The sequence below is a fragment of the Triticum aestivum genome, chromosome 2B (genome assembly GCF_018294505.1).
Source record: "Triticum aestivum cultivar Chinese Spring chromosome 2B, IWGSC CS RefSeq v2.1, whole genome shotgun sequence".
NCBI lineage: Eukaryota > Viridiplantae > Streptophyta > Magnoliopsida > Poales > Poaceae > Triticum > Triticum aestivum.
In genome coordinates this window covers 81084310-81108186 of record NC_057798.1, presented here as the reverse complement: position 1 = coordinate 81108186, position 23877 = coordinate 81084310, and the positions used below count along the sequence as shown (strand labels likewise).

General features: G+C 45.4%; 1 protein-coding gene across 1 annotated transcript; it reads left to right on the top strand.

The window, feature by feature from the left end:
• Positions 1-351: 351 nt before the first annotated feature.
• Positions 352-11591, top strand: LOC123040551 (uncharacterized). The gene is made up of 6 exons (XM_044463362.1): positions 352-1195; positions 8470-9688; positions 10073-10465; positions 10762-10860; positions 10963-11255; positions 11384-11591. Exons 1-5 carry the CDS (start codon positions 641-643, stop codon positions 11211-11213), a joined length of 2517 nt encoding a protein of 838 aa, XP_044319297.1. The 5' UTR covers positions 352-640; the 3' UTR covers positions 11214-11255; positions 11384-11591.
• Positions 11592-23877: the final 12286 nt, after the last annotated feature.

The following is a 23877-nucleotide window of genomic DNA, read 5'->3' as shown; positions in this document are numbered from 1 at the left end:
TGTTAGACGCGTGTATCCTAATCGGGCAGAAACCGAGTGTTTATCACAAGCTAATCGGATTTTTTTTTCGTTCAAAAATGCACATGGATTAAACGGTCCTGTTTTTCACATGACCGTGAAACAGAGATTTATACCTCTTTAATTAAAGAAGAATATTTTGGTCTGCAAAGCTATGACAGCATGGATCTGTACTTAGCTTGTGTAGATGTCACAGGTCAGGGATTATTCATTTATTCTTTGCTGAAACGGCGACGCTGGAATAAGCTCGTTGGCACCAAGCTTTTTGAGATCGAGCATATTATACGTCACGTATGTCAGCTGCAAGCAAATGAAATTCCGACCAAAGCGGAACCCAGAGCTAGCCGTGCATCTTCATCTCCATCTCCATGCACCGCAGCGTGGCAGCATCCCCTCCACCGAAATCTGAACAGCCTGTCAGCATCCCCTCCACCGAAATCTGAACAAGCTGTCGGCGACGCGTCACCGGCTCCACCACCGGAGACAGAAACGCCCGGCGCGACAACATCGCCGCCGGCCGCCGCCGCAAAACCAAACACCGGCGGCTCAAACGGCCAGCCCGCTGCAAGCCGGGAAGCATCAGACCAGCGGCAAACCGGGACGGGACAGGCCGGCCGCCGGCATGTCGTCACCGCCGGAGGAGGCGGGGCCAGAGTCGGAGCCGTCGACGCCGCGAGCGCTGGAGGAGGACCCGTCTCCGGCGGAGAAGGAGGCGCACCCGCGGTGGGAACGGACGGAGGCGCGTCTCGAGAAGATCCTCGGGGAGGCTTGCACGAGGCTGGCCAAAGCCGAGTTGAGGAGCCTCCGCCACGACAAGCAGGGGCAGCAGTGCCTCCTCACCTTCTCCGCGTTCCCGGTCGGCGCGGAGGTGAAGAAGCAGGCCGTGACGTACTGGTGGTCCGCGCGCTTCAAACTTGCGTTGGAGAAGGGGCGCGGCGCGGACGGGATCTTCACGAGGCTCTCCGGCCGCGGCTACCTCGAGCCGATCAAGAACCGCTGCAGCGGGGTCATCTACGGCTGCCGGGTGCACCCACTGGTGCACTGGATGATGAAGCTTCTGGCGACGGAGAAGCAATGCGCTGCCCTGGACGACGTCCTCTGCCTCACGGCAGGCAACCTTGCCCGCATGGAGGAACTGCGTGAGGATGGTGTCGATTTCGCTGCGGGGCGATCCCAGGTACTCCACTTTCTTTCTCCGGTAGGAAGACTATCCTCAACAAATATAAATTGTTTGTTAAAAAAATATAAATTGCCAAAAAAAACATTCGTTTTGCCATGGTCACCTACCCGGCGTTCGGTAGTTATCGACGTCCTAATAGTATGTGCGAAGTCATTTCTAACGGCAACGCTAGCTACCGGTATATATATCCAGGACAGCCCATGTTCTTTGAGATTCGTGTGATGGGAGGCCAACCACGTCCACGCATGCATATTTTTGAGTTCAATAAAACTATATTTTGAAAATGAGCGGAACCTCATTTTTTAAACAAGTGAAAGTTTTTTTTTGGTGAAATTACCTTTTCTTTTGCAATTTACAAAATGGATTTTAAACACACTCAAAATATATCAAAAATTGTTCTAGTTTTAAAGATATTGTCAACCTAAATTCAAATATGTCAAACATTTCAAAAATAAAAAATTGTATGAAAAGGTATGACCAATTTAAAATATCACATTGAAAATAAATGACAAATCTTTACTTTCCAGAGAGCCATGTGTGAATCCAGCCACGAGCCACCTACCCATATCCCTCACAACATGCAGACAAAAGGCTATGCATGCCAGCACGTATTGCAATGTATAGCTAGAGCAAAATGATTCTCAACTTATACCGTTATATGACAATTCACTGCACAAATCTTGATGCGGTGACGGGCCATGGCAGATCCGTCGGTACGTAGCGTAACCACTTACCAAACTTCTAATGAAAATATATGGTAATTCATGGTCATAATTTGATGAACATTTATTTACACAATGACATTATTATTGACAGATACATCACAAGCTAACATAGTAGAATATTTATATGCCGTTGCAACGCATAGGCATTGTTCTAGTCATTAATTAATTAAGCAACACTCTTTGCAAAGGCCACTCACATCTTTCTAAGTTGCGTCAAGTGGCGCCCCTGTAGTTTTCCTTTTTTTTATAGATTTGTTTATTCAAAACGGTTTATCTCTTAAATCGTCTGTCCAAATTTCGAACCGTTTTCAATGCTGGATTCCTCGCATCGAGATATTCAAAACTAAATCCTATGTTGACAGATTTCAACAAACTTTTTTCAAGAAAAAACCGGACAAAAAATCGAACCAAGAGCACATTTTTTACTTTCTAGAGTGGCACAATTGTGCCCTTCTCAGAAGTCAATCTATGCCTTCACAAGAAATAAACATGTGTCTCTCGTGTAAGGGAAAAACATGTTTTCCCCTTTTTCCGAGAGGCACAACCTGTCTCTCGCGGAAGCAAATCCGTGTCTTCACGAGAAATAAATCTGTGCCTGTCTCGGAAGGAATAGATATATATGTTTTTTTCTTTTTTCGAGAGGCACGGCCAGACCTCTCTCGCGGAACCATGAGAAGTAAATATGTGCCGCTCTTGAAAGGGGGAAAATGCGTTTTTTTTTTCATTTTCTGAGAGGCACGACCGTGCCTCCACGAGAATCAAATACGTGTCTCTCGCGACAGAGAAAACAAGAAAACACGTTTTTTCACGCAAACATGTTCAAAGTTTTTTGTCCAAAAACTGAAAAACCCAAAAATAAATAATCTAAAAGCCAAAAACACGTATAAAAAATATTTTTAAAAAATCCAAAGCATTCAGAGCACGACACATGGCAGCGGCTGAGTACACGCCAAGTGACATGCTCCCAACCTACGAAAAGGGTTGCTTGCGGGTGCTCCTGAAGGAGTACTCGCTGATTAGTTGCTCTCATGGACACCCCGACAACACTCGGACTCCGCAGCGACAAATCCTATTTGCAGGGCCAAATGCAGTATATGGTACGTACCGCCCGCGTGCAGGTTTGCTGCCGGCCCATATAATTTCCTTGTCTCGGTTTTCGCTCTACCCAGTTCAGTTTTGGAAAACTTTCGGAAGTTTCCGCCTAGAGTTTTTAGCTAGGTTTTTTCTTCGTGTTTTCAACCCAATTTTCTTATGTTGTTTTAGCTTATTGTCCTTATTTTTTGCTTATTTAATTTTTTTAAAAATTTATGAACATTTTTAGATTTGAGAACTTTTCCTGAATTTGTGAACTTTTTCTAATTCACTTTGTTTTTTCAAATTCATGATGTTTGAATAAATGATTTTTTTCTCTAATTCATGTTTTTTTCAAAATCTCAAACTTTTCTTAAAATATTTGATTTTTTAATTCATGAATTTTCGAATATTTTTTAATTCATGAGTTTTTGAATATATTAACATTTACGAATTATTAAAAAATTTCATAAAGATTATTTAATTTCACCCAATTGTTTCAAAGTTGGCAAACCCGATTTTTGGGGAAAGCTGACCGGCAACACAAGGAAACGAGCGGAAAAAAAAGAAGAACATCGAGGGAGCAGACGGGCGAATGAGCCTAGGAGCAAGCGCGTGGGCAAGACACTTGGCCACTGCCCAGTGCCCAGTCGGGCGCACCCGACGTCGTCGTTTCTGTGTGACAACTGCTTCCCGATTGGTTCAACAACTGCGCTTCTGTTGCTGATACATGACCGTCTCATTTGACGAACAAAATCAGCAAACCGACTCACCCTCCTCCAAATCAACTACCGCATCATATGAACAACTTTGCTCTCATACGACTTGTTAGAATAATCCGAGGTAAATACAGATCTATCGAGGATCAACCAATCATACGCGGCATGACACCAGTATTTATTAACAAGTTCACGTGAACATCGAGCTAATCCTGGGGGCATGACTACATGTGCTCCTCTCCGTTGATACCGCTACAACTTTGCACACCGGCTGTCGGCTCCTCATGTGTGTGCCATGACATTATGTTGGCTTAGATTACATCGTGTGTCTACCTCAATATTATATATGAGGCCTATAATACAATTGTCCTACTAGGACACGACTTTATACCTTGTCTACATCCGGTACGATTGTCAAGCTCTAATGTGCAATTGTTGTCGCGCATGACCGATGGACAAGCACTTGCACACGTGGACCTAAACAATTGCGTGTGGTTGATAGACATGCAGTTACACACAACATAGGATCGATGTGCAGCTGCGATTGCTGACAAGTGTGTGAGCACAGTTGTGTGTGGCTAGTCGGGCATGCAAGTGTAGTTGTGCGCGATGGGAAAAGACAAACAATGGACCATGCTATTGTGCCACACACGTTGCGATCATCCTCGTGGTCATACTTTCAGTTGGATGCATCTTGCACAGAACCGTGAAACAAAATGGATATTTTCTTATAGATGCAAAAGGCCATGCAGCCTAGATTAAAGGCACTATACAATCTCAATTTCATGATTTTAGGAGGAAAATATTGATATATGATTTTCCATTGCTATAGTGTATTAGCGGTTTTGTTAGGACTCGAAGTGCAAGGGTTTGATAGTTAAGGAACCAAGGTTATAAATCCGTGAAATGCGAAATAAAGGTTCAATACTTCAACCCTGCACTTAACAAAAAAGCTGAACATGTGTCCTCAACTCTTCTGATGAAGGTGTTAACCTCACCAGCTTTGGTAGTTACACGAAGATTAGTGTATTGAGTGTTTGGAATTAGTTTGGAATGCGTAGAACAATAATCTGTAGAATATCAAAGTGCATGAAAACGTAAAAGAAAACTTTATACCTATGAGGAAAATTTAAATGGGATCTATAATTTCACTAGTGACATATCTACAAATAACATAGGCATGTAAGAAAATTACAACTAAGTATTGAACTACAATATTCATTGAAAATCATATATGTCATGATTATGTATAGGCATTATGTCCTTGTATCCATAGACTGCTATACAACATGTATCTATAGTTGACTCCACCGAGAGACCTCCATAAAACATCCATCCCGAGTATTAAGTACTCCCTCTGTAAAGAAATATAAGAGTGTTTAGATCACTATTTTAATGATCTAAACACTCTTATATTTCTTTATGGAGGGAGTAATAAAGTAGAGTATTGCATTAAGCAAATCGACATAAAGTTGGCAATTGTTCTCTCTACACCACATCCATTAGTGGGTAGCAAGATCAAACATCTTTTTATCCTCAGTAACGATGATACAAAAAATGAGCTTTGTATTCTTAATTTCGAATATAATTACTCAAAGAGATCAACCACAACTAATACACACCACTCCCTCATGCAAATCATTCATCTAAATATCACCAATGAATAAACTAATATATGTGAGAGCATATGCATCTATAAATTATGTATACACAACAAAGGACAACACAAGAAACACATATATAATTTGATCATAAAGAGACACCTCATCAAACCATAACAAACATACTGAAGATTGAAACAACTTTCCCACAATCATGTTAGACAACTCATATGATATTTGTATTGAGTACCGAGTGAGAAAAGATGCCACATAGCTACTATTATGGACCCATAGTCTAAGGTGGCCTATCACACATGATAAGGAGCGGCAATGTCGATGAAGAAGCAAAAAAATATGCAATAAATATGACGAAAGGTTTTAGGGTATATAAAAGCGATGGGATGAACATGCAGTAAGGTGGTGGCCAAGAACTCCACACGCCCCCTCCACGTGCCTTGGCACAGGGTGTGTGGTCCTCCGCTGGTGCTTCTTTCGTCCATCTTGTTCTCCTTCCAATGAAACCCCATGTGACTTTTTATATCTATAAAATATTCTTTTCTTCTGAACCAAAAAAGATACAAAATAGCAACTTGCACTTTGGCACAAATATAAATGATAAAAACCATGCCTATATGTCATGAATGTCATGTGAAACATAACAAAAATCGTATATATCTGATTCTCTTGTTTGTCTAATCTTAAGCTAGAACAATCTTTAAAAGTATACTACTCTCTTTGCTCATATGCTTCTGTAGAATCGCTTTTCTTGGTCGTTGGCACAGACTGCAAAATATGACAATATATTTCTATTGTAATATATTGATAATAATTTTTGATTGTGAACGCACTCTTGAAGACAATTTCACATGTACAGTAACCAATTGATAATCAGTTTCTAAGCCGAGGCTCATATGCACCCACCCTGACGAAAAAACAAAACAAATACTAGAAAAATTCAAAAAAGTATCCAATTTTTTGCATGGTATATAATTTGAAGCCTGTGGTCCACCCAAATTTTCAAATCATATGGACATCTGAGCAACTCTCAGCCAAAAAAAAAACAAATTCGGGGTCCGTAATTTTTTTAGTGTTCATGCACTGTTCTGACCCAATTTGTCTTTTTTGCCGAGAGCTGCTCAGATGTTCAAACGGTTTGAAAATTGGAGCGAACCTCACGCATCAAATGTTCTACCATGCAAAAAATTTGGAATTTTTTGATTGTTTCTAAATTTTTTTTATGACCGGGTGCAGATGAGTCTGGGCACAAAATCGATGCACTCATTGTCCTATCTAATTGCTTAGATCTACTATTTTTCTAAGATACATAATTATGAATGATTTTTAAGATTTATTTTTTCAACAATCCGGAGGAGAGGGGGGGTGGGGGGGTTAAGGGAAACCAGACCCAAAACCAGAACAAGTTGACCCATTTATGAGGTAATCTGGGCAGAAACCATACAAGCAACAAAATTAAAAGAGAACGAGAAAAATGAACATTCAAGAGAAAGCACGACTAAGAGCAACTCTAGCAGACCCCGCATCCGTCCGGCCCGCAAAACATGTTTGCAGTTCGCGGAAAAACACCTTTGCGGGCCGGCGCGCACGGCCGCGGATGCAGACCCCGCATAACGGATCCGTAAAAAAGCATATTCGCGGAATATGCTTTTTTACGGGTCGGCTTTGCGGGGTCTGATCTGGCGCAACTCCTCCCGGCCCAGAAAATCTAAATTTGCATCTTAATTTGATCCAACATAATGTATTTCTTTGTTTTTTCAATAACATTGGATATATATAAGACATCACCAAATCTTTGCTAGAATAGCAAGACCAAAGAAAACTAGAACCACAAGTATGCATTTTAGAAGATTTCCAACTTCCATAACTGCCCACACTAGTTGAAGCAATATCTTCTTCATGCACTCATTGTTGATCTGCGGATTCTTGATCTTGCATTCTTCATTCTTCATCTTTGGTTCGGAAGAAGTAGACGTTGCTTCCCCTCTAGTTACACATGCAGCCGCATCATTGTCTTCTATTCTACTAAGGAGTGCACCAACATCTATTAACTTTCTTTCTATCAATAAATCAATGTATTGGCCTTCCCAAAAACCAAAATGAGCATCCATCTTCCTACACAAAAGAATGACCATGTTCGAAATGAGGATCCGCAATTGAACCAAAGAATGAGCTATCAAAATGAGCTACCACAAGTGCATGTACCCCGTCGTCTTCGAATTTGAAGAACACCCATCCGGGTGCTTCGGCGTGGCCGAAGTAAGCCGCATCACTGTCTGCGTGCAGTCGTCGGACTGTATGAGCGGCAACGGCAAGCCACAGAGCTGCTGCGCGAGCGCCGAGCCCGATGGACGGCCGGACGAATCCATGCCTGCAAATCATCAGCGGCGCCGGGAGGACGAACCCGTCCTTGCATGCGGTGATGCGCCCTTGCCGGGGCTGCGGGAGATGCTCCCCGACCACTCCATCGCTTGGCGCAGCCACCGGCCGGCAAAGCCAAATCCGACGGCCCCGCGATGAAGATCTACAGGTCCGCAAATCCGGCGGCCCGCCTGCACAGGGGGGAGGCCTCGTGCGTGTGGCGGCTTTTCGGCGAGCTCCTGCCGGCTGCTTTCGCCGGAATCTTGGGCGGCGGGGTGGCGGCGGCGCGAGGGGAAGAGGGGAGGTGGTTGGTGGGGGAAAGCGCGGGCTGAAATGTCCCCCCACCAACCGCTTCCGCTTATATGCAGGGCACCGCAACGGCGAGAGGGAACCCCCAAATTTTTTTGTGGGCCGGGGCGGGATGCGGGGTGTGATCGGGCAGGTTTTCCCGTCTCGACCCACATTTTGACGGTTATTTTCTGGGTCGGGGCAGGATGCGGGGTCTGCTGGAGTTACGCTAAGCTAGCAGACAAAAGGACGATCACCACGGGAGACACAAATAGATTTGGGGTGCCGTCGAGGGAACATATTACCAAAACTTTGCAAATAGCCCAACGTACAGTATCGGCATGCATACCGAACCCCATAACAACAGTAGAGCATGCAAAATCAACGAGTGTCATAGCTGAACACAAACTCTGACCGGGAGCTCCACCACAAGAAATTGAAACGACTTTTTAAGATATTAGTTTGAATTAATAAATTTTGATTTTCCATAGGACCAACAAGATAGGACCAGAGTTGATGCTGAAATAAAGAAAGTCATCCTCAACATCGACGCGCACGTGTACCAGCTCCCGGAGGCCTTGCTCACAAAGCTCAACGATCGCGTAGAGGTGTTGCAGCTGGGCAGGTGGGGGAACACCCATGACAAGACATACATGGAACTGGAGGCTCTAGAGTCGCTGAGCGCCATTGGCAAGCTCAAGAACCTCCGGTACCTAAGCATGCGTGGGTTGTCCCGGCTGACAGAACTCCCAAGGGAGGTCCGACGGCTCCGAAGGCTGGCCATCTTGGATGTGAGCGGGTGCCAGGACCTGGTCAAGTTGCCGTCGGCAACTGTGAAGAATCTGGCGGGGCTGACCCACCTAGACCTCACTGGGTGCTACATGCTGGCGCACATCGGGCGGGGAGTCGCCGCCCTGTCAGAACTACGCGTGTTCAAGGGCTTTGTGTTCAGCGCCGTTAAGCGGCGGCGTGACGCGTGCAGGCTGCATCACCTCACGAAGCTAAAGAAGCTGTGGAAACTCAGCATCAACGTCACCACCGACGCCGACATCGACAGGGACGAGATGGCGCAACTCAGGAGGCTCTCCCAGCTTATATCGCTCACGGTGACGTGGGGAGAGAGGCCAAGCATATTGCTGGATGAAAGCCAGAATGATAAACTGAGAGAACTTCTCAAGAGGTGGACCAGCCTCGTGCTACCCCCGAACCTTGGCAAGTTGGATGTCCGGTGCTACCCCAAGGAGACGTTGCCGTTGGGGACGTGGCTCAATGGCAACAAGAAACTCACGAAGCTCTACGTGAGAGGTGGGGAGGTGAAGGAGCTTGACATCCCCGGAGATAACGTCATCGAGACCCTGCGCCTCAGGTACCTCAAAGAGTTCGAGCTGAAATGGACGACTGAACTACTCCCTAAGTTAAATAGGAACACCATTAGGTGTGTGGAGATTGTCGATAAGGATTCTAAAGTGATGAAGCCTCAAACCAAAGGTAAGGTTGAGCTAAAGCAGGAGGAGGGGACAGAGAAAGAAAAGCTGGTTCCCATTCAGAAGCGGATGAACATACCAGTGTTTACCATGGATGAACATGGGGTGTGGGTGAGGGATCTCAAGGAAGAAGAGGTCGGCCGCCAAACTCCAGGTAAAGCAGAAGCTGCTAGCGGCGTTGACAAAGCTGAAAAAGGTGTTGACGATGCCGGCAAAGCGCAAAAAGGTTCGCCCCACTCCACTGTTTGAATTTAAGTGTCAGAAATATTTTGGCCTAGTTGAAATTTTGTGATTTTGGTTTTCATATTAGTCAAACGACTGATATTTCAAAAATTATTTAAATTTACATCTACTGTCGTAATTGCTGAAATATTTTGACTAAAAGGCGATTAGTTCAATATCTGCCACAATTAATGTACTTTTTAAAAAAAATCAATGAAATTAAACTGAAAATGAGATTGAAAACCATGCCTACTCTAGTGATAAAAACAAGCAGGGTCCAAATTCAAGTGAAAACCGTGGCTTGTGCGTGCGTGCGTGGGTGTGTGTGTGTTGCATCCGAAACCGAGATGCTTCCAATTTTCGTTTCAACATTCTTGCTTGTTTGTAGAAGTGAAAGAAGAAGAGAAGCCAAGCAACCTCAAAGGCACCCAAGGAGAAAATGAGCAACCAGGACCAGCCAAGGAAGACAATGAGGCTACTGGTGAGATAGAAAAACTTGACGGTGGAGATAAGAACCATGAGATTGTTAATAAAGAAAACGACAACAAGAGGGAGGCAAAATCTGAAGAGCACAATCCCATGAAGCAGGGTGCACAAGTACACGAGCCTAACGAAGATGAGAATAAGGTGCAGGCGAGCGATGAGAAGGAGGAACTCAAAGAGGACGTGGAGAAGCAAGCGTCACCTACTCTCGCCGTTGATCAGACAGTGGCTCCGGCGAGGGAGGGAGATATCAAGAAAGGTGCCATCACCGATAAGACCCACAAAGATAAAATAAGTGGTACATTGCCAAACTTGCCACATCTTCACATACTTTAAAAGAAAAGGTTAAAACCCCATATACATGAAACATTATAATTTTGCTTATTGGCCCCAAAATGGGATTTTGCTAACCAGTAAACCCTTACCGGTTAAGGTCTGAATAAATTGTTTTTTCTCCTGCATTTTCATGTTTCAACTCAATCATGTGTTTGTGTTTTACTGCATTATTTCTACCGTATCCATCAATCAATCAATAATATTTGCTTTGGAAAAGTTGTGCAAAGTGATCTATCAATAATAATACTTGCTTTGCAGAAATCAAAGAAGAGAGGGGAGACGAACCGAGAGATGCCAAAGGACGAGATGAGCCACCTAGCAAGGAAGACACAGGAGACACCGATGAACCACAAACAGGTCCCGCCCTCTTGATTTCCAAGGCACCGATAAGTGTGCGCTTGCTTCCCACTTATATCAAGGCTATCTAAATCTGACGATAGCGCTTGCTTGCTTCCGCAGAAGGTGAAGACGAAGGCAAAGACGACGAGCAACCTGCCGACGAAGACGGCGATACAACCACCGGTGATGCGACGAGCTCGCAGGCATCCAAGCCTAAAGAGGAAACCACAGCTGTTAAAGCAGCCGCTTCTCCCCTGGCGGCACAGCCAGCATTACCGCCTGCAAGTACCGGCGCTGCTCCAGCTGCCGAGGAGGCCAACATGGGAAGGCTAGCCAAGATGATGGACCAACAGGCACCGGCGCGGCGGTAGAGAATAATTGAATATCAGAAGCATGCAGTACATCTGCCTAAGGTACTGAAAATTCTTTGATCCAGTAGAATTATATGTAGCCTGAACCCGCTTTGCCACAAATCAGGTAGTTGTTCCATCAGGGTAAGAATGAGATAAGCACATTGTAATTCGTTCGGTTGATTATGCAGGTGCATACAAAAATAAAGAGGGCCGGGGGGATTGTTCTGATGGGCACCTTCGGTTTGGACCGTTCAATCGCCCGGAAGTTGACATTTGGAAGAAATAACAACAGTCTGTTTGTACTCGTTATCAGTAATATATGTATATACTTACCTTATGCATATTCTTGAATTTAAATTTGTGAACTCCAGTTCAATCAATAAATCTTCAGGCAAATAAGATGCAGCTTTCTTACGCTGAATCTTCATGGCAAACACTACTAGAATTCTGACGTACGCCGGGTGTCATGCTCTTCGCCGAGTGCCAAAACACGGACACTCGGCAAACAAAACTTTGCCGGGTGTCACTCTCGGCAAACCCAGCTTCACAGCAAACTGCCTTTTTTGCCGTGACTGCCCACGGCAAAGAGGCACCGCACGGCCAAACTTGCAGACGCCGAGAGTCGCTCGTGGCATGCTCGTACGCCACAGACGGCTCCGTCAGTTACTGCGTTCTTTACCGAGAGCCACCGTACGACACTCGGCAAAGTATATGCCATATCCTATTTTTTTTGTTTTTTCCTCCTGATATGTGGTCCCACTGGTCACATTTATCAGTAAAAGTTTCACAAAACTTGCTAAATATTTTTGAAAAAGATGATGATATCGTTGCCGAGAGCCCCTCTCGGCAATCCTCCTGACCAGTAGGACAGCGTGGCCCACATGGTAGCACAGTTTACAAAACTTTGCCGAGAGCTTGTCTCGGCAATGCTCGCCTTCATTTCCGAGAGCAGCCCTCGGAAAAGGTGTGGCACAACAGTAGTGTCTCCCAGATGACCAGGTTACCGAGAGGTGCTCTCGGTAGTATATCTTTTTCCGAGTGTTGCTCTCGGAAATCTTTCCCATCCATTCTGCTGTTAAGCTATTTCTTTTTGGATCCCTACAGATAAAAACAACTACAGTGCAATTTGAAGTAGTCCACACATATATAGGCATAATTTGATCATATATAGGCATAATTTCATCTAGTCCACATATATATGCATAATTAGGGATAGTCCACATATTGTCACACACAAGTCGAATGTATTATCCTAGTAGACGTCGCACACAAGTCGCAAATTCATACATCTTGTCACTACTTGCAAAACACGTGCACGTCACAATAGAAGTACACTTGTTCATATATAGATCATCTTGAGGAGGAGAGGCCATCGGGTTAACATTTCGGAGAAGGAGGAGGCGCATCACTTGCACTGCTTCGAGATTGCATAAGAACCTATAAGAGTAGAGTCACATGAGGGTGGTTCGTCCCTATGTAATGAATCTTCTACTCTAGTTTAGATAATGTTCTACCTGTAGTTGATCCTCAAGCATCTTCAACCTATTGTTAGTGTCTACCCGTTCCTTTTCTCTGGACGCCTCCTCAGCCTTCCGCCTTTGCTCCTCTTCAACAGCCTGCTGCGCCATTAAATCCTGTAGCATGGCATTATGCTCATATAGGTTGGAACGGTGCTATTTCGAGGCATGGACATAAATGAAAGGTTAGGATGCTAACCTTGAGACGCGCTATCTCACGTGATGCGGCGGTTGGGCGACTCCGTGTGGACGGAGTTGAGCTGGTGCTCGACGCGCGTATCTCGTGCAGCTTGCGATGCGAGGAGGTGGCGATCGCCCCGTTGCAAAGGAGGTGGCGGCCATGGCCCTTCCCCTGGCCAGCAATGATGAGAAGCTCGGGATCAAGGGGCTTGGACGTAGGTTCGGCTTCCTGCCCGTGCACCTCCTGGAAGACCTCTTTGAAGGTCCCCCACTTCTCCTCCGCCGACTCGCTGCAGAACTCGGCGCCATCCTTCCCCTTGTGGCCTTCTTTCCAGGCTTCCAGGATGTGGACCGGGCGACCAACATTCGCCTCCTGTAAAATTAACTTTCAAGTTTAATGAATCAAGATGCACCGTGCGAAAACGTTAACATCTTAATCCACATACCATGTGTTGCTTGAGAACGATTAGGTTCCGGCTCCCCTGGACATGAGCCGGGCCTGTCATTTTGGCTCGATCGTTTCCCTTCTCCACATGCCGCGTCTGCCATGCTAGGTCACACCACATGTCAACCAGGGCCTCCCAACAATCCTCCTTCATCCAGGGTACCTTCACCTTTAAAGAGTGGACATTATCGAGAGCCGATAATAGACCCTCGGTAACCACTGCTCTATTTTTTTCTCTTCTCTTTGTGTTTTTGTTTGGCACTATCTTTTTTGTATCTCATATTTCATATATTTTAACGACCAAAGTTTGAAAATTCCATGACTTTTGATGAATTTTTTCGATAAAAGACTTTTGATGCACTCATATATATATATATATATATATATATATATATATATATATATATATATATATGCCTTTTGGGTTAGATTTGTTCAAAAGTCAACTTTAAAGAGTGTAAAGTAAAAAAACATGAGAAGAAGCAGTTGTTGACCATGGCCTGCCCCCTCTCTCGGTGTCGGTCAACTTTCTAGACCGGCACAGAGAGAGAACTTTAAAGAGTGTAAAGTAAAAAAAACATGAGAAGGGGCAGTTGTTGATCGTGGCCTACCCCCTCTCTCGGTGTCGGTCAACTTCCTAGAACGGCATCGAGAGAGAACTTTAAAGAGTGTAAAGTAAAAAACATGAGAAGAAGAAGTTGTTGACCGTGGCCTACCCCCTCTCTCGGTGCCGGTCAACTTTCTAGACCGGCACCGAGAGAGAACTTTGAAGAGTGTAAAGTAATAAACACGAGAAGCTTCGAGGCCAACGGAGCAACATGACCAGCACTTCCTGCACAAAACGGACACGTTCCCTCATGATACCCAGATACTAGCTCGAAGTTGGTGCGGTTTACAAGCGGCCTCAGTGGCCGTGTGATGACACCATTAATAAAAAACCACCGACATCCACCATTAAGAAGATGGCCTATCACTTTGAATGTTCTCCGCTCGAGACATGTGAACATTCAAAGTGATACTCCATCTCCTTAGCAAGACTGTAATGAATACCGAAGCTTACTCCATCTGGACTATCCCACTATTTAAATAGGTTTTGTTGCTTGTCTCTAGGCGAGGTGGGACTAAACTTTGATGGTGGCCTTATCATTACCGAGAGCCACTCTCGGAAACTGCTCATTTACCGAGAGCCGATAATCGACCCTCGGTAACCACTTCTGTACCGAGAGTCCTCTCGGCATAACTGCAATAGCCAAGTGCCTACAGCTCCCAGCGCGCGCCTCTTTGCCGAGTTCCGCCCTCGGTAAAGTTTTGTTCCGCTTCTGTTCATATTGTTTTTTGTTCGAGTCGGTGCAGCAAAAACATTTATACAATACTCAAACTTGCATTTCAAGTCACACAGGTTAACAACAAACTCACATAAGCATTAATCCATAAATAGTTCACACATGCTTCATTTCAAATCACAAAGTAGCTCTTTAGTACAAGTGCCTACTTACTAATTAAACAACAAAGTGGTATGCATGCATGCAGCATATGACAAAAAGCAACACCACAATTATGACAAAATGAAAGAGAATTATGAATTTCTTCAATCCACTGAACCAGCTAAGCCGTGTCTGGCTTCCACCATTGCTTAATTCTGTTTTTCTCTTTTGCTTAAGCAAATACTGATTGTAATGATACTCTGCCGTCTCTCTGTTGTTCAATGAGGCATAGGAGTTGCCTTCATAACGAAGTATTTATTCATTGTATTCCGACCATGAATCATAGACTCCTGGACACCGTCCTCTGTACACCACATACCACATCATCTACAAAAGAACAAGAAATAAGGCACATCATACATAATCAACATAAGCATTCATCACTCATACAATCAAAAGCATCGCAAGTGGCCATCCAAGTCCATATCAGCAGGTACATAACTATGTTGGGGAACATTGTAGAAAATAAAAAATTTCTACGCTTCACCAAGATCAATCTATGGAGTCATCTAGCAACGAGAGAGATGAGTGCATCTACATACCCTTGTAGATCGCAAGCGGAAGCGTTCAAGAGAACGTGGTTGAGGGAGTCGTACTCGTCATAATCCAAATCACCGAAGATCCTAGTGCTGAACGGACATCACCTCCGCGTTCAACACATGTATGGTTGGGGAAGACGTCTCCTCCTTCTTGATCCAGCAAGGGGAAAGGAGAGGTTGATGGAGATCCAGCAGCATGACGGCGTGGTGGTGGATGTAGCGGCGATCTCGGCAGGGCTTCGCCAAGCTCAGCGAGAGGGAGAGGTAGTACGTGGGGAGAGGGAGGCGCCAGGGACTAGGGTGCGGCTGCCCTCCCTCCCCCCTCTTTATATAGGGGGCCTAGGGGGTGCGCCTGCCCCCTAGAGATCCCATCCCAAGGGGGGAGGGCTAGGGGGGGACTTGCCCCCCAAGTCAAGTGGGGCGCCCCCACCCCTAGGGTTTCCAACCCTAGGCGCAGGGGAGGCCCAAGGGGGGGTGCACCAGCCCACCAGGGTGTGGTTCCCTTCCCCCTTCAGCCCACGTGGCCCTCCGAGATAGGTGGCCCCACCCGATGGAGCCCCGGGACCCTTCCGGTGGTCCTGGTACAATACCGGTGACCCCCGAAAGTTTCCCGGTGGCCGAAACTGGACTTCCTATATATAATTCTTCACCTCCGGACCATTCCGGAACTCCTCGTGACGTCCGGGATCTCATCCGGGACTCCGAACAACTTTCGGGTTACCACATACTAATATCTCTACAACCCTAGTGTCACCGAACCTTAAGTGTGTAGACCCTACGGGTTCGGGAATCACGTAGACATGTCCGAGACAGCTCTCCGGCCAATAACCAACAGCGGGATCTGGATACCGAGGTTGGCTCCCACATGATCCATGATGATCTCATCAGATGAACCACGATCTCGAGGATTCAAGTAATCCCGTATACAATTCCCTTTGTCAATCGGTACGTTACTTGCCCGAGATTCGATCATCGGTATCCCAATACCTCGTTCAATCTCATTACCGGCAAGTCACTTTACTCGTACCGTAATGCATGATCCCATGACCAACCACTTGGTCACATTGAGCTCATTATGATGATGCATTACTGAGTGGTCCCAGAGATACCTCTCCGTCATACGGAGTGACAAATCCCAGTCTCGATCCGTGTCAACCCAACAGATATTTTCGGGGATACCCGTAGTATACCTTTATAGTCACCCAGTTACGTTGTGACGTTTGGTACACCCGAAGCACTCCTACGGTATCCGGGAGTTACACGATCTCATGGTCTAAGGAAATGATACCTTGACATTGGAAAAGCTCTAGCAAACGAACTACACGATCTTGTGCTATGCTTAGGTTTGGGTCTTGTCCATTACATCATTCTCCTAATGATGTGATCCCGTTATCAATGACATCCAATGTCCATAGTCAGGAAACTATGACTATCAGTTGATCAACGAGCTAGTCAACTAGATGCTCACTAGGGACATGTTGTGGTCTATGTATTCACACATGTATTACGATTTTCGGATAACACAATTATAGCGTGAATAATAGAAAATTATCATGAACAAGGAAATATAATAATAATCATTTTATTATTGCCTCTAGGGCATATTTCCAACAGTCTCCCACTTGCACTAGAGTCAATAATCTAGTTACTTTGTGATGAATCGAACACCCATAGAGTTCTGGTGCTGATCATGTTTTGCTCGCGGAAGAGGTTTAGTCAATGGGTCTGCGACATTCAGATCCGTATGCACTTTGCAAATATCTATGTCTCCATCTTGAACATTTTCATGAATGGAGTTGAAGCGACACTTGATGTGCCTGGTCTTCTTGTGAAACTTGGGCTCCTTGGCAAGGGCAATAGCTCCAGTGTTGTCACAAAAGAGAGTGATCAGCCCCGACGCATTGGGTATGACTCCTAGGTCGGTGATGAACTCCTTCATCCATATTGCTTCATGCGCTGCCTCCGAGGCTGCCATGCACTCTGCTTTACATGTAGATCCCGCCACGACGCTTTGCTTGCAACTGCACCAGCTTACTGCCCCTCCATTCAAAATATACACGTATCCGGTTTGTGACTTAGAGTCATCTAGATCTGTGTCGAAGCTAGCGTTGACGTAACCCATTACGACGAGCTCTTCGTAACCTCCATAAACGAGAAACATATCCTTAGTCCTTTTCAGGCACTTCAGGATATTCTTGACCGCTGTCCAGTGTTCCATGCCGGGATTACTTTGGTACCTTCCTACCAAACTTACGGCAAGGTTTACATCAGGTCTGGTACACAGCATGGCATACATAATAGACCCTATAGCCGAGGCATAGGGGATGACACTCATCTTTTCTCTAGCTTCTGCCATGGTCGGGCACTGAGCCGAGCTCAATTTCACACCTTGCAACACACGCAAGAACCCCTTCTTGGACTGATCCATATTGAACTTTTTCAATATCTTATCAAGGTATGTGCTTTGTGAAAGACCTATGAGGCGTCTCGATCTATCTCTATAGATCTTGATGCCTAATATGTAAGCAGCTTCTCCAAGGTCCTTCATTGAAAAACACTTATTCAAGTAGGCCTTAATGCTGTCCAAAATTTCTATATCATTTCCCATCAAAAGTATGTCATCTACATATAATATGAGAAATGCTACAGAGCTCCCACTCACTTTCTTGTAAACGCAGGCTTCTCCATAAGTCTGCATAAACCAAACGCTTTGATCATCTCATCAAAGTGAATGTTCCAACTCCGAGATGCTTGCACCAGCCCATAAATGGATCGCTGGAGCTTGCATACCTTGTTAGCATTCTCACGATCGACAAAACCTTCCGGCTGCATCATATACAGTTCTTCCTTAAGATAGCCATTAAGGAATGCCGTTTTGACGTCCATTTTCCATATCTCATAATCATGGTATGCGGCAATTGCTAACATGATTCAGACGGACTTCAGCTTCGCTACGGGAGAGAAAGTCTCATCGTATTCAACCCCTTGAACTTGCCGATAACCCTTAGCGACAAGTCGAGCTTTATAGATGGTAACATTACCATCCGCGTCTGTCTTCTTCTTAAAGATCCATTTGTTCTCTATCACTCGCCGATCATCGGCAAGTCTGTCAAAGTCCATACTTTGTTTTCATACATGGATCCTATCTCGGATTGCATGGCTTCAAGCCATTTGTTGGAATCTGGGCCCACCATCACTTCTTCATAGTTCAAGGGTTCATCGTTGTTTAACAACATGATTTCCAGGACAGGGTTGCCATACCACTCTGGTGTGGAACTTGTCCTTGTGGACCTATGAAGTTCAGTAGTAACTTGATCCGAAGTACCTTGATCATCATCATTAACTTCCTCTCCAGTCGATGCAGGCACTACATGAACATCTTCCTGAGCTGCGCTACTTACCGGTTCAAGAGGTAGTACTGCATCAAGTTCCACTTTCCTCCCACTTACTTCTTTCGAGAGAAACTCTTTCTCCAGAAAGGACCCATTCTTGGCAACAAAGATCTTGCCTTCGGATCTGAGGTAGAAGGTATACCCAATGGTTTCCTTAGGGTATCCTATGAAGACGCATTTTTCCAACTTGGGTTCGAGCTTTTCAGGTTGAAGTTTCTTGACATAAGCATCGCATCCCCAAACTTTTAGAAACGACAACTTAGGTTTCTTCCCAAACCATAATTCATACGGTGTCGTCTCAACGGATTTAGACGGTGCCCTATTTAAAGTGAATGTGGCTGTCTCTAAAGCGTATCCCCAAAATGATAGTTGTAAATTGGCAAGAGACATCATAGACCGCACCATATCCAATAAAGTGCGATTACGATGTTCGGACACACCGTTACGCTGAGGTGTTCCAGGCGGCATGAGTTATGACATGATTCCACATTTCCTTAAGTACGTACCAAATTCGTGACTGAAATATTCTCCTCCATGATCTGATCGTAAGAACTTTATTTTTCGGTCATGTTGATTCTCTACATCATTCTGAAATTCCTTGAACTTTTCAAAGGTCTCAGACTTGTGTTTCATCAAGTAAACATACCCATATCTACTTAAGTCATCAGTGAGGGTGAGAACATAACGATAGCCACCGCGAGCCTCAACGCTCATTGGACCGCACACATCAGTATGTATAATTTCCAATAAGTTGGTTGCTCACTCCATTGTTCCGGAGAACGGAGTCTTGGTCATATTATCCATGAGGCATGGTTCGCACGTGTCAAATGATTCGAAATCAAGAGACTCCAAAAGTCCATCTGTATGGAGCTTCTTCATGCGTTTGACACCAATGTGACCAAGGCGGCAGTGCCACAGATATGTGGGACTATCATTATCAATCTTACATCTTTTGGTATTCATACTATGAATATGTGTAACATCACGTTCGAGATTCATTAAGAATAAACCATTGACCAGTGGGGCATGACCATAAAACATATCTCTCATATAAATAGAACAACCATTATTCTCGGATTTAAATGAGTAGCCATCTCGTATTAAACGAGATCCAGATACAATGTTCATGCTCAAAGCTGGCACTAAATAACAATTATTGAGGTTTAAAACTAATCCCATAGGTAAATGTAGAGGTAGCGTGCCGACGTCGATCACATCGACCTTGGAACCATTCCCGACGCGCATCGTCACCTCGTCCTTCGCCAGTCTCCGCTTATGGCGCAAGTCCTGTTTTGAGTTACAAATATGAGCAACCGCACCGGTATCAAATACCCAGGAGCTACTACGAGTACTGGTAAGGTACCCATCAATTACATGTATATCACATATACCTTTAGTGTTGCCGGCCTTCTTGTCCGCTAAGTATTTGGGGCAGTTCCGCTTCCAGTGACCCTTCCCTTTGCAATAAAAGCACTCAGTCTCAGGCTTGGGTCCATTCTTTGGCTTCTTCCCGGCAACTGGCTTACCGGGCGCGGCGACTCCCTTGCCGTCCTTCTTGAAGTTCTTCTTACCCTTGCCTTTCTTGAAACTAGTGGTTTTCTTGACCATCAACACTTGATGTTCCTTTTTGATTTCCACCTCCGCTGATTTCAGCATTGAAAATACTTCAGGAATAGTTTTCACCATCCCCTGCATATTGTAGTTCATCACAAAGCTCTTGTAGCTAGGTGGGAGCGACTGAAGGATTCTGTCAATGACCGCCTCGTCCGGGAGGTTAATGTCTAGCTGGGACAAGCGGTTGTGCAACCCAGACATTTTGAGTATGTGCTCACTGACAGAACTATTTTCCTCCATCTTACAACTGTAGAACTTGTCGGAGACTTCAAATCTCTCGACCCGGGCATGAGCTTGGAAAACCATTTTCAGCTCTTCGAACATCTCATATGCTCCGTGTTGCTCAAAACGCTTTTGGAGCCACGGTTCTAAGCTGTAAAGCATGCCGCACTGAACGAGGGAGTAATCATCAACACGTGACTGCCAAGCGTTCATAACGTCTTGGTTCTCTGGAATGGGTGCTTCACCTAGCGGTGCTTCTAGGACATATGCTTTCTTGGCAGCTATGAGGATGATCCTCAGGTTCTGGACCCAGTCCATATAGTTGCTGCCATCATCTTTCAGCTTGGTTTTTTCTAGGAATGCGTTGAAGTTGAGGTTGACATGAGCGTTGGCCATTTGATCTACAAGACATTTTGCAAAGGTTTTTAGACTAAGTTCATGATAATTAAGTTCATCTAATCAAATTATTTAATGAACTCCCACTCATATTAGACATCCCTCTAGTCATCTAAGTGATACATGATCCGAGTCAACTAGGCCGTGTCCGATCATCACGTGAGACGAACTAGTCATCATCGGTGAACATCTCCATGTTGATCGTATCTTCTATACGACTCATGTTCGACCTTTCGGTCTCTTGTGTTCCGAGGCCATGTCTGTACATGCTAGGCTCGTCAAGTCAACCTAAGTGTTTATGCATGTGTAAATCTGTCTTACACCCATTGTATGTGAACGTTAGAATCTATCACACCCGATCATCACGTGGTGCTTCAAAACAACGAACTTTTGCAACGGCGCACAGTTAGGGGGAACACTTTCTTGAAATTATTATGAGGGATCATCTTATTTACTACCGTCGTTCTAAGCAAATAAGATGCAAAACATGATAAACATCACATGCAATCAAATAGTGACATGATATGGCCAATATCATATTGCTCCTTTGATCTCCATATTCGGGGCGCCATGATCATCTTCGTCACCGGCATGACACCATGATCTCCATCATCATGATCTCCATCATCGTGTCTCCATGAAGTTGTTCGCCAACTATTACTTCTACTACTATGGCTAACGGTTTAGCAATAAAGTAAAGTAATTGCATGGCATTTAATCATTGACACGCAGGTCATACAATAAGTAAGACAACTCCTATGGCTCCTGCCGGTTGTCATACTCATCGACATGCAAGTCGTGATTCCTATTACAAGAACATGATCTCATACATCACATATATATCATTCATCACAACCTTTTGGCCATATCACATCACAAGGCATATGCCGCAAAAACAAGTTAGACGTCCTCTAATTGTTGTTGCATGTTTTTATGTGGCTGCAATAGGGTTCTAGCAAGAACGTTTCTTACCTACGTATAACCACAATGTGATATGCCAATTTCTATTTACCCTTCATAAGGACCCTTTTCATCGAATCCAATCCAACTAAAGTGGGACAGACAGACACCCGCTAGCCACCTTATGCAACTAGTGCATGTTAGTCGGTGGAACCTGTCTCACGTAAGCGTATGTGTAAGGTCGGTCCGGGCCGCTTCATCCCACGATGCCGCCGAAACAAGATAAGACTAGTAGTGGCAAGAAAATTGATAACATCTACGCCCACAACAAATTTGTGTTCTACTCGTGCATAGAAACTACGCATAGACCTAGCTCATGATGCCACTGTTGGGGAACGTTGCAGAAAATAAAAAATTTCTACGCTTCACCAAGATCAATCTATGGAGTCATCTAGCAACGAGAGAGAGGAGTGCATCTACATAGCCTTGTAGATCGCGAGCGGAAGCGTTCAAGAGAACGGGGTTGAGGGAGTCGTACTCGTCGTGATCCAAATCACCGAAGATCCTAGTGCTGAACGGACAGCACCTCCGCGTTCAACACACGTATGGTTGGAGAAGATGTCTCCTCCTTTTTGATCCAGCAAGGGGAAAGGAGAGGTTGATGGAGATCCAGCAGCACGATGGCATGGTGGTGGAAGTAGCGGCGATCTCGACAGGGCTTCGCCAAGCTCAGCGAGAGGGAGAGGTGGTACGTGGGAGAGGGAGGCGCCAGGGACTATGGTGCGGCTGCCCTCCCTCCCCCTCTTTATATAGGGGGCCTAGGGGGTGCGCCGCCCCCCTAGAGATCCCATCTCAAGGGGGGGGGCAGCCTAGGGGGGGGGACTTGCCCCCCAAGTCAAGTGGGGCGCCCCCCCACCCCTAGGGTTTCCAACCCTAGGCACAGGGGAGGCCCAAGGGGGGCGCACCAGCCCACCAGGGGCTGGTTCCCTTCCCTCTTCAGCCCATGTGGCCCTCCGGGATAGGTGGGCCCACCCGGTGGACCCCTGGGACCTTTCCAGTGGTCCTGGTACAATACCGGTGACCCCCGAAACTTTCCCGGTGGCCGAAACTGGACTTCCTATGTACAATTCTTCACCTCGGGACCATTCCGGAACTCCTCGTGACGTCCGGGATCTCATCTGGGACTCCGAACAACTTTTGGGTTACCGCATACTAATATCTCTACAACCCTAGTGTCACCGAACCTTAAGTGTGTAGACCCTACAGGTTCGGGAATCACGTAGACATGACCGAGACAGCTCTCCGGCCAATAACCAACAGCGGGATCTGGATACCCATGTTGGCTCCCACATGTTCCACGATGATCTCATCGGATGAACCACGATGTGGAGGATCCAAGTAATCCCGTATACAATTCCCTTTGTCAATCAGTATGTTACTTGCCCGAGATTCGATCGTCGGTATCCCAATACCTCGTTGAATCTCGTTACCGGCAAGTCACTTTACTCGTACCATAATGCATGATCCCGTGACCAACCACTTGGTCACATTGAGCTCATTATGATGATGCATTACCAAATGGGCCCAGAGATACCTCTCCGTCATACGGAGTGACAAATCCCAGTCTCGATCCGTGTCAACCCAACAGATACTTTCGGGGATACCCGTAGTATACCTTTATAGTCACCCAGTTACGTTGTGACGTTTGGTACACCCAAAGCACTCCTATGGTATCCGGGAGTTACACGATCTCATGGTCTAAGGAAATGATACTTTGACATTGGAAAAGATCTAGCAAACGAACTACACGATCTTGTGCTATGCTTAGGTTTGGGTCTTGTCCATCACATCATTCTCCGAATGATGTGATCCCGTTATCAATGACATCCAATGTCCATAGTCAGGAAACCATGACTATCAGTTGATCAATGAGCTAGTCAACTAGAGGCTCACTAGGGACATGTTGTGGTCTATGTATTCACACATGTATTAC

Excerpts from the sequence above, each read along its gene's own strand:
- LOC123040551 (XM_044463362.1), top strand. The coding sequence starts at position 641 with ATGTCGTCACCGCCGGAGGAGGCGGGGCCAGAGTCGGAGCCGTCGACG. Across the intron at positions 9,689-10,072 it reads TGCCGGCAAAGCGCAAAAAG|AAGTGAAAGAAGAAGAGAAG; the intron begins GTTCGCCCCACT and ends GCTTGTTTGTAG. Across the intron at positions 10,861-10,962 it reads CACCGATGAACCACAAACAG|AAGGTGAAGACGAAGGCAAA; the intron begins GTCCCGCCCTCT and ends TTGCTTCCGCAG.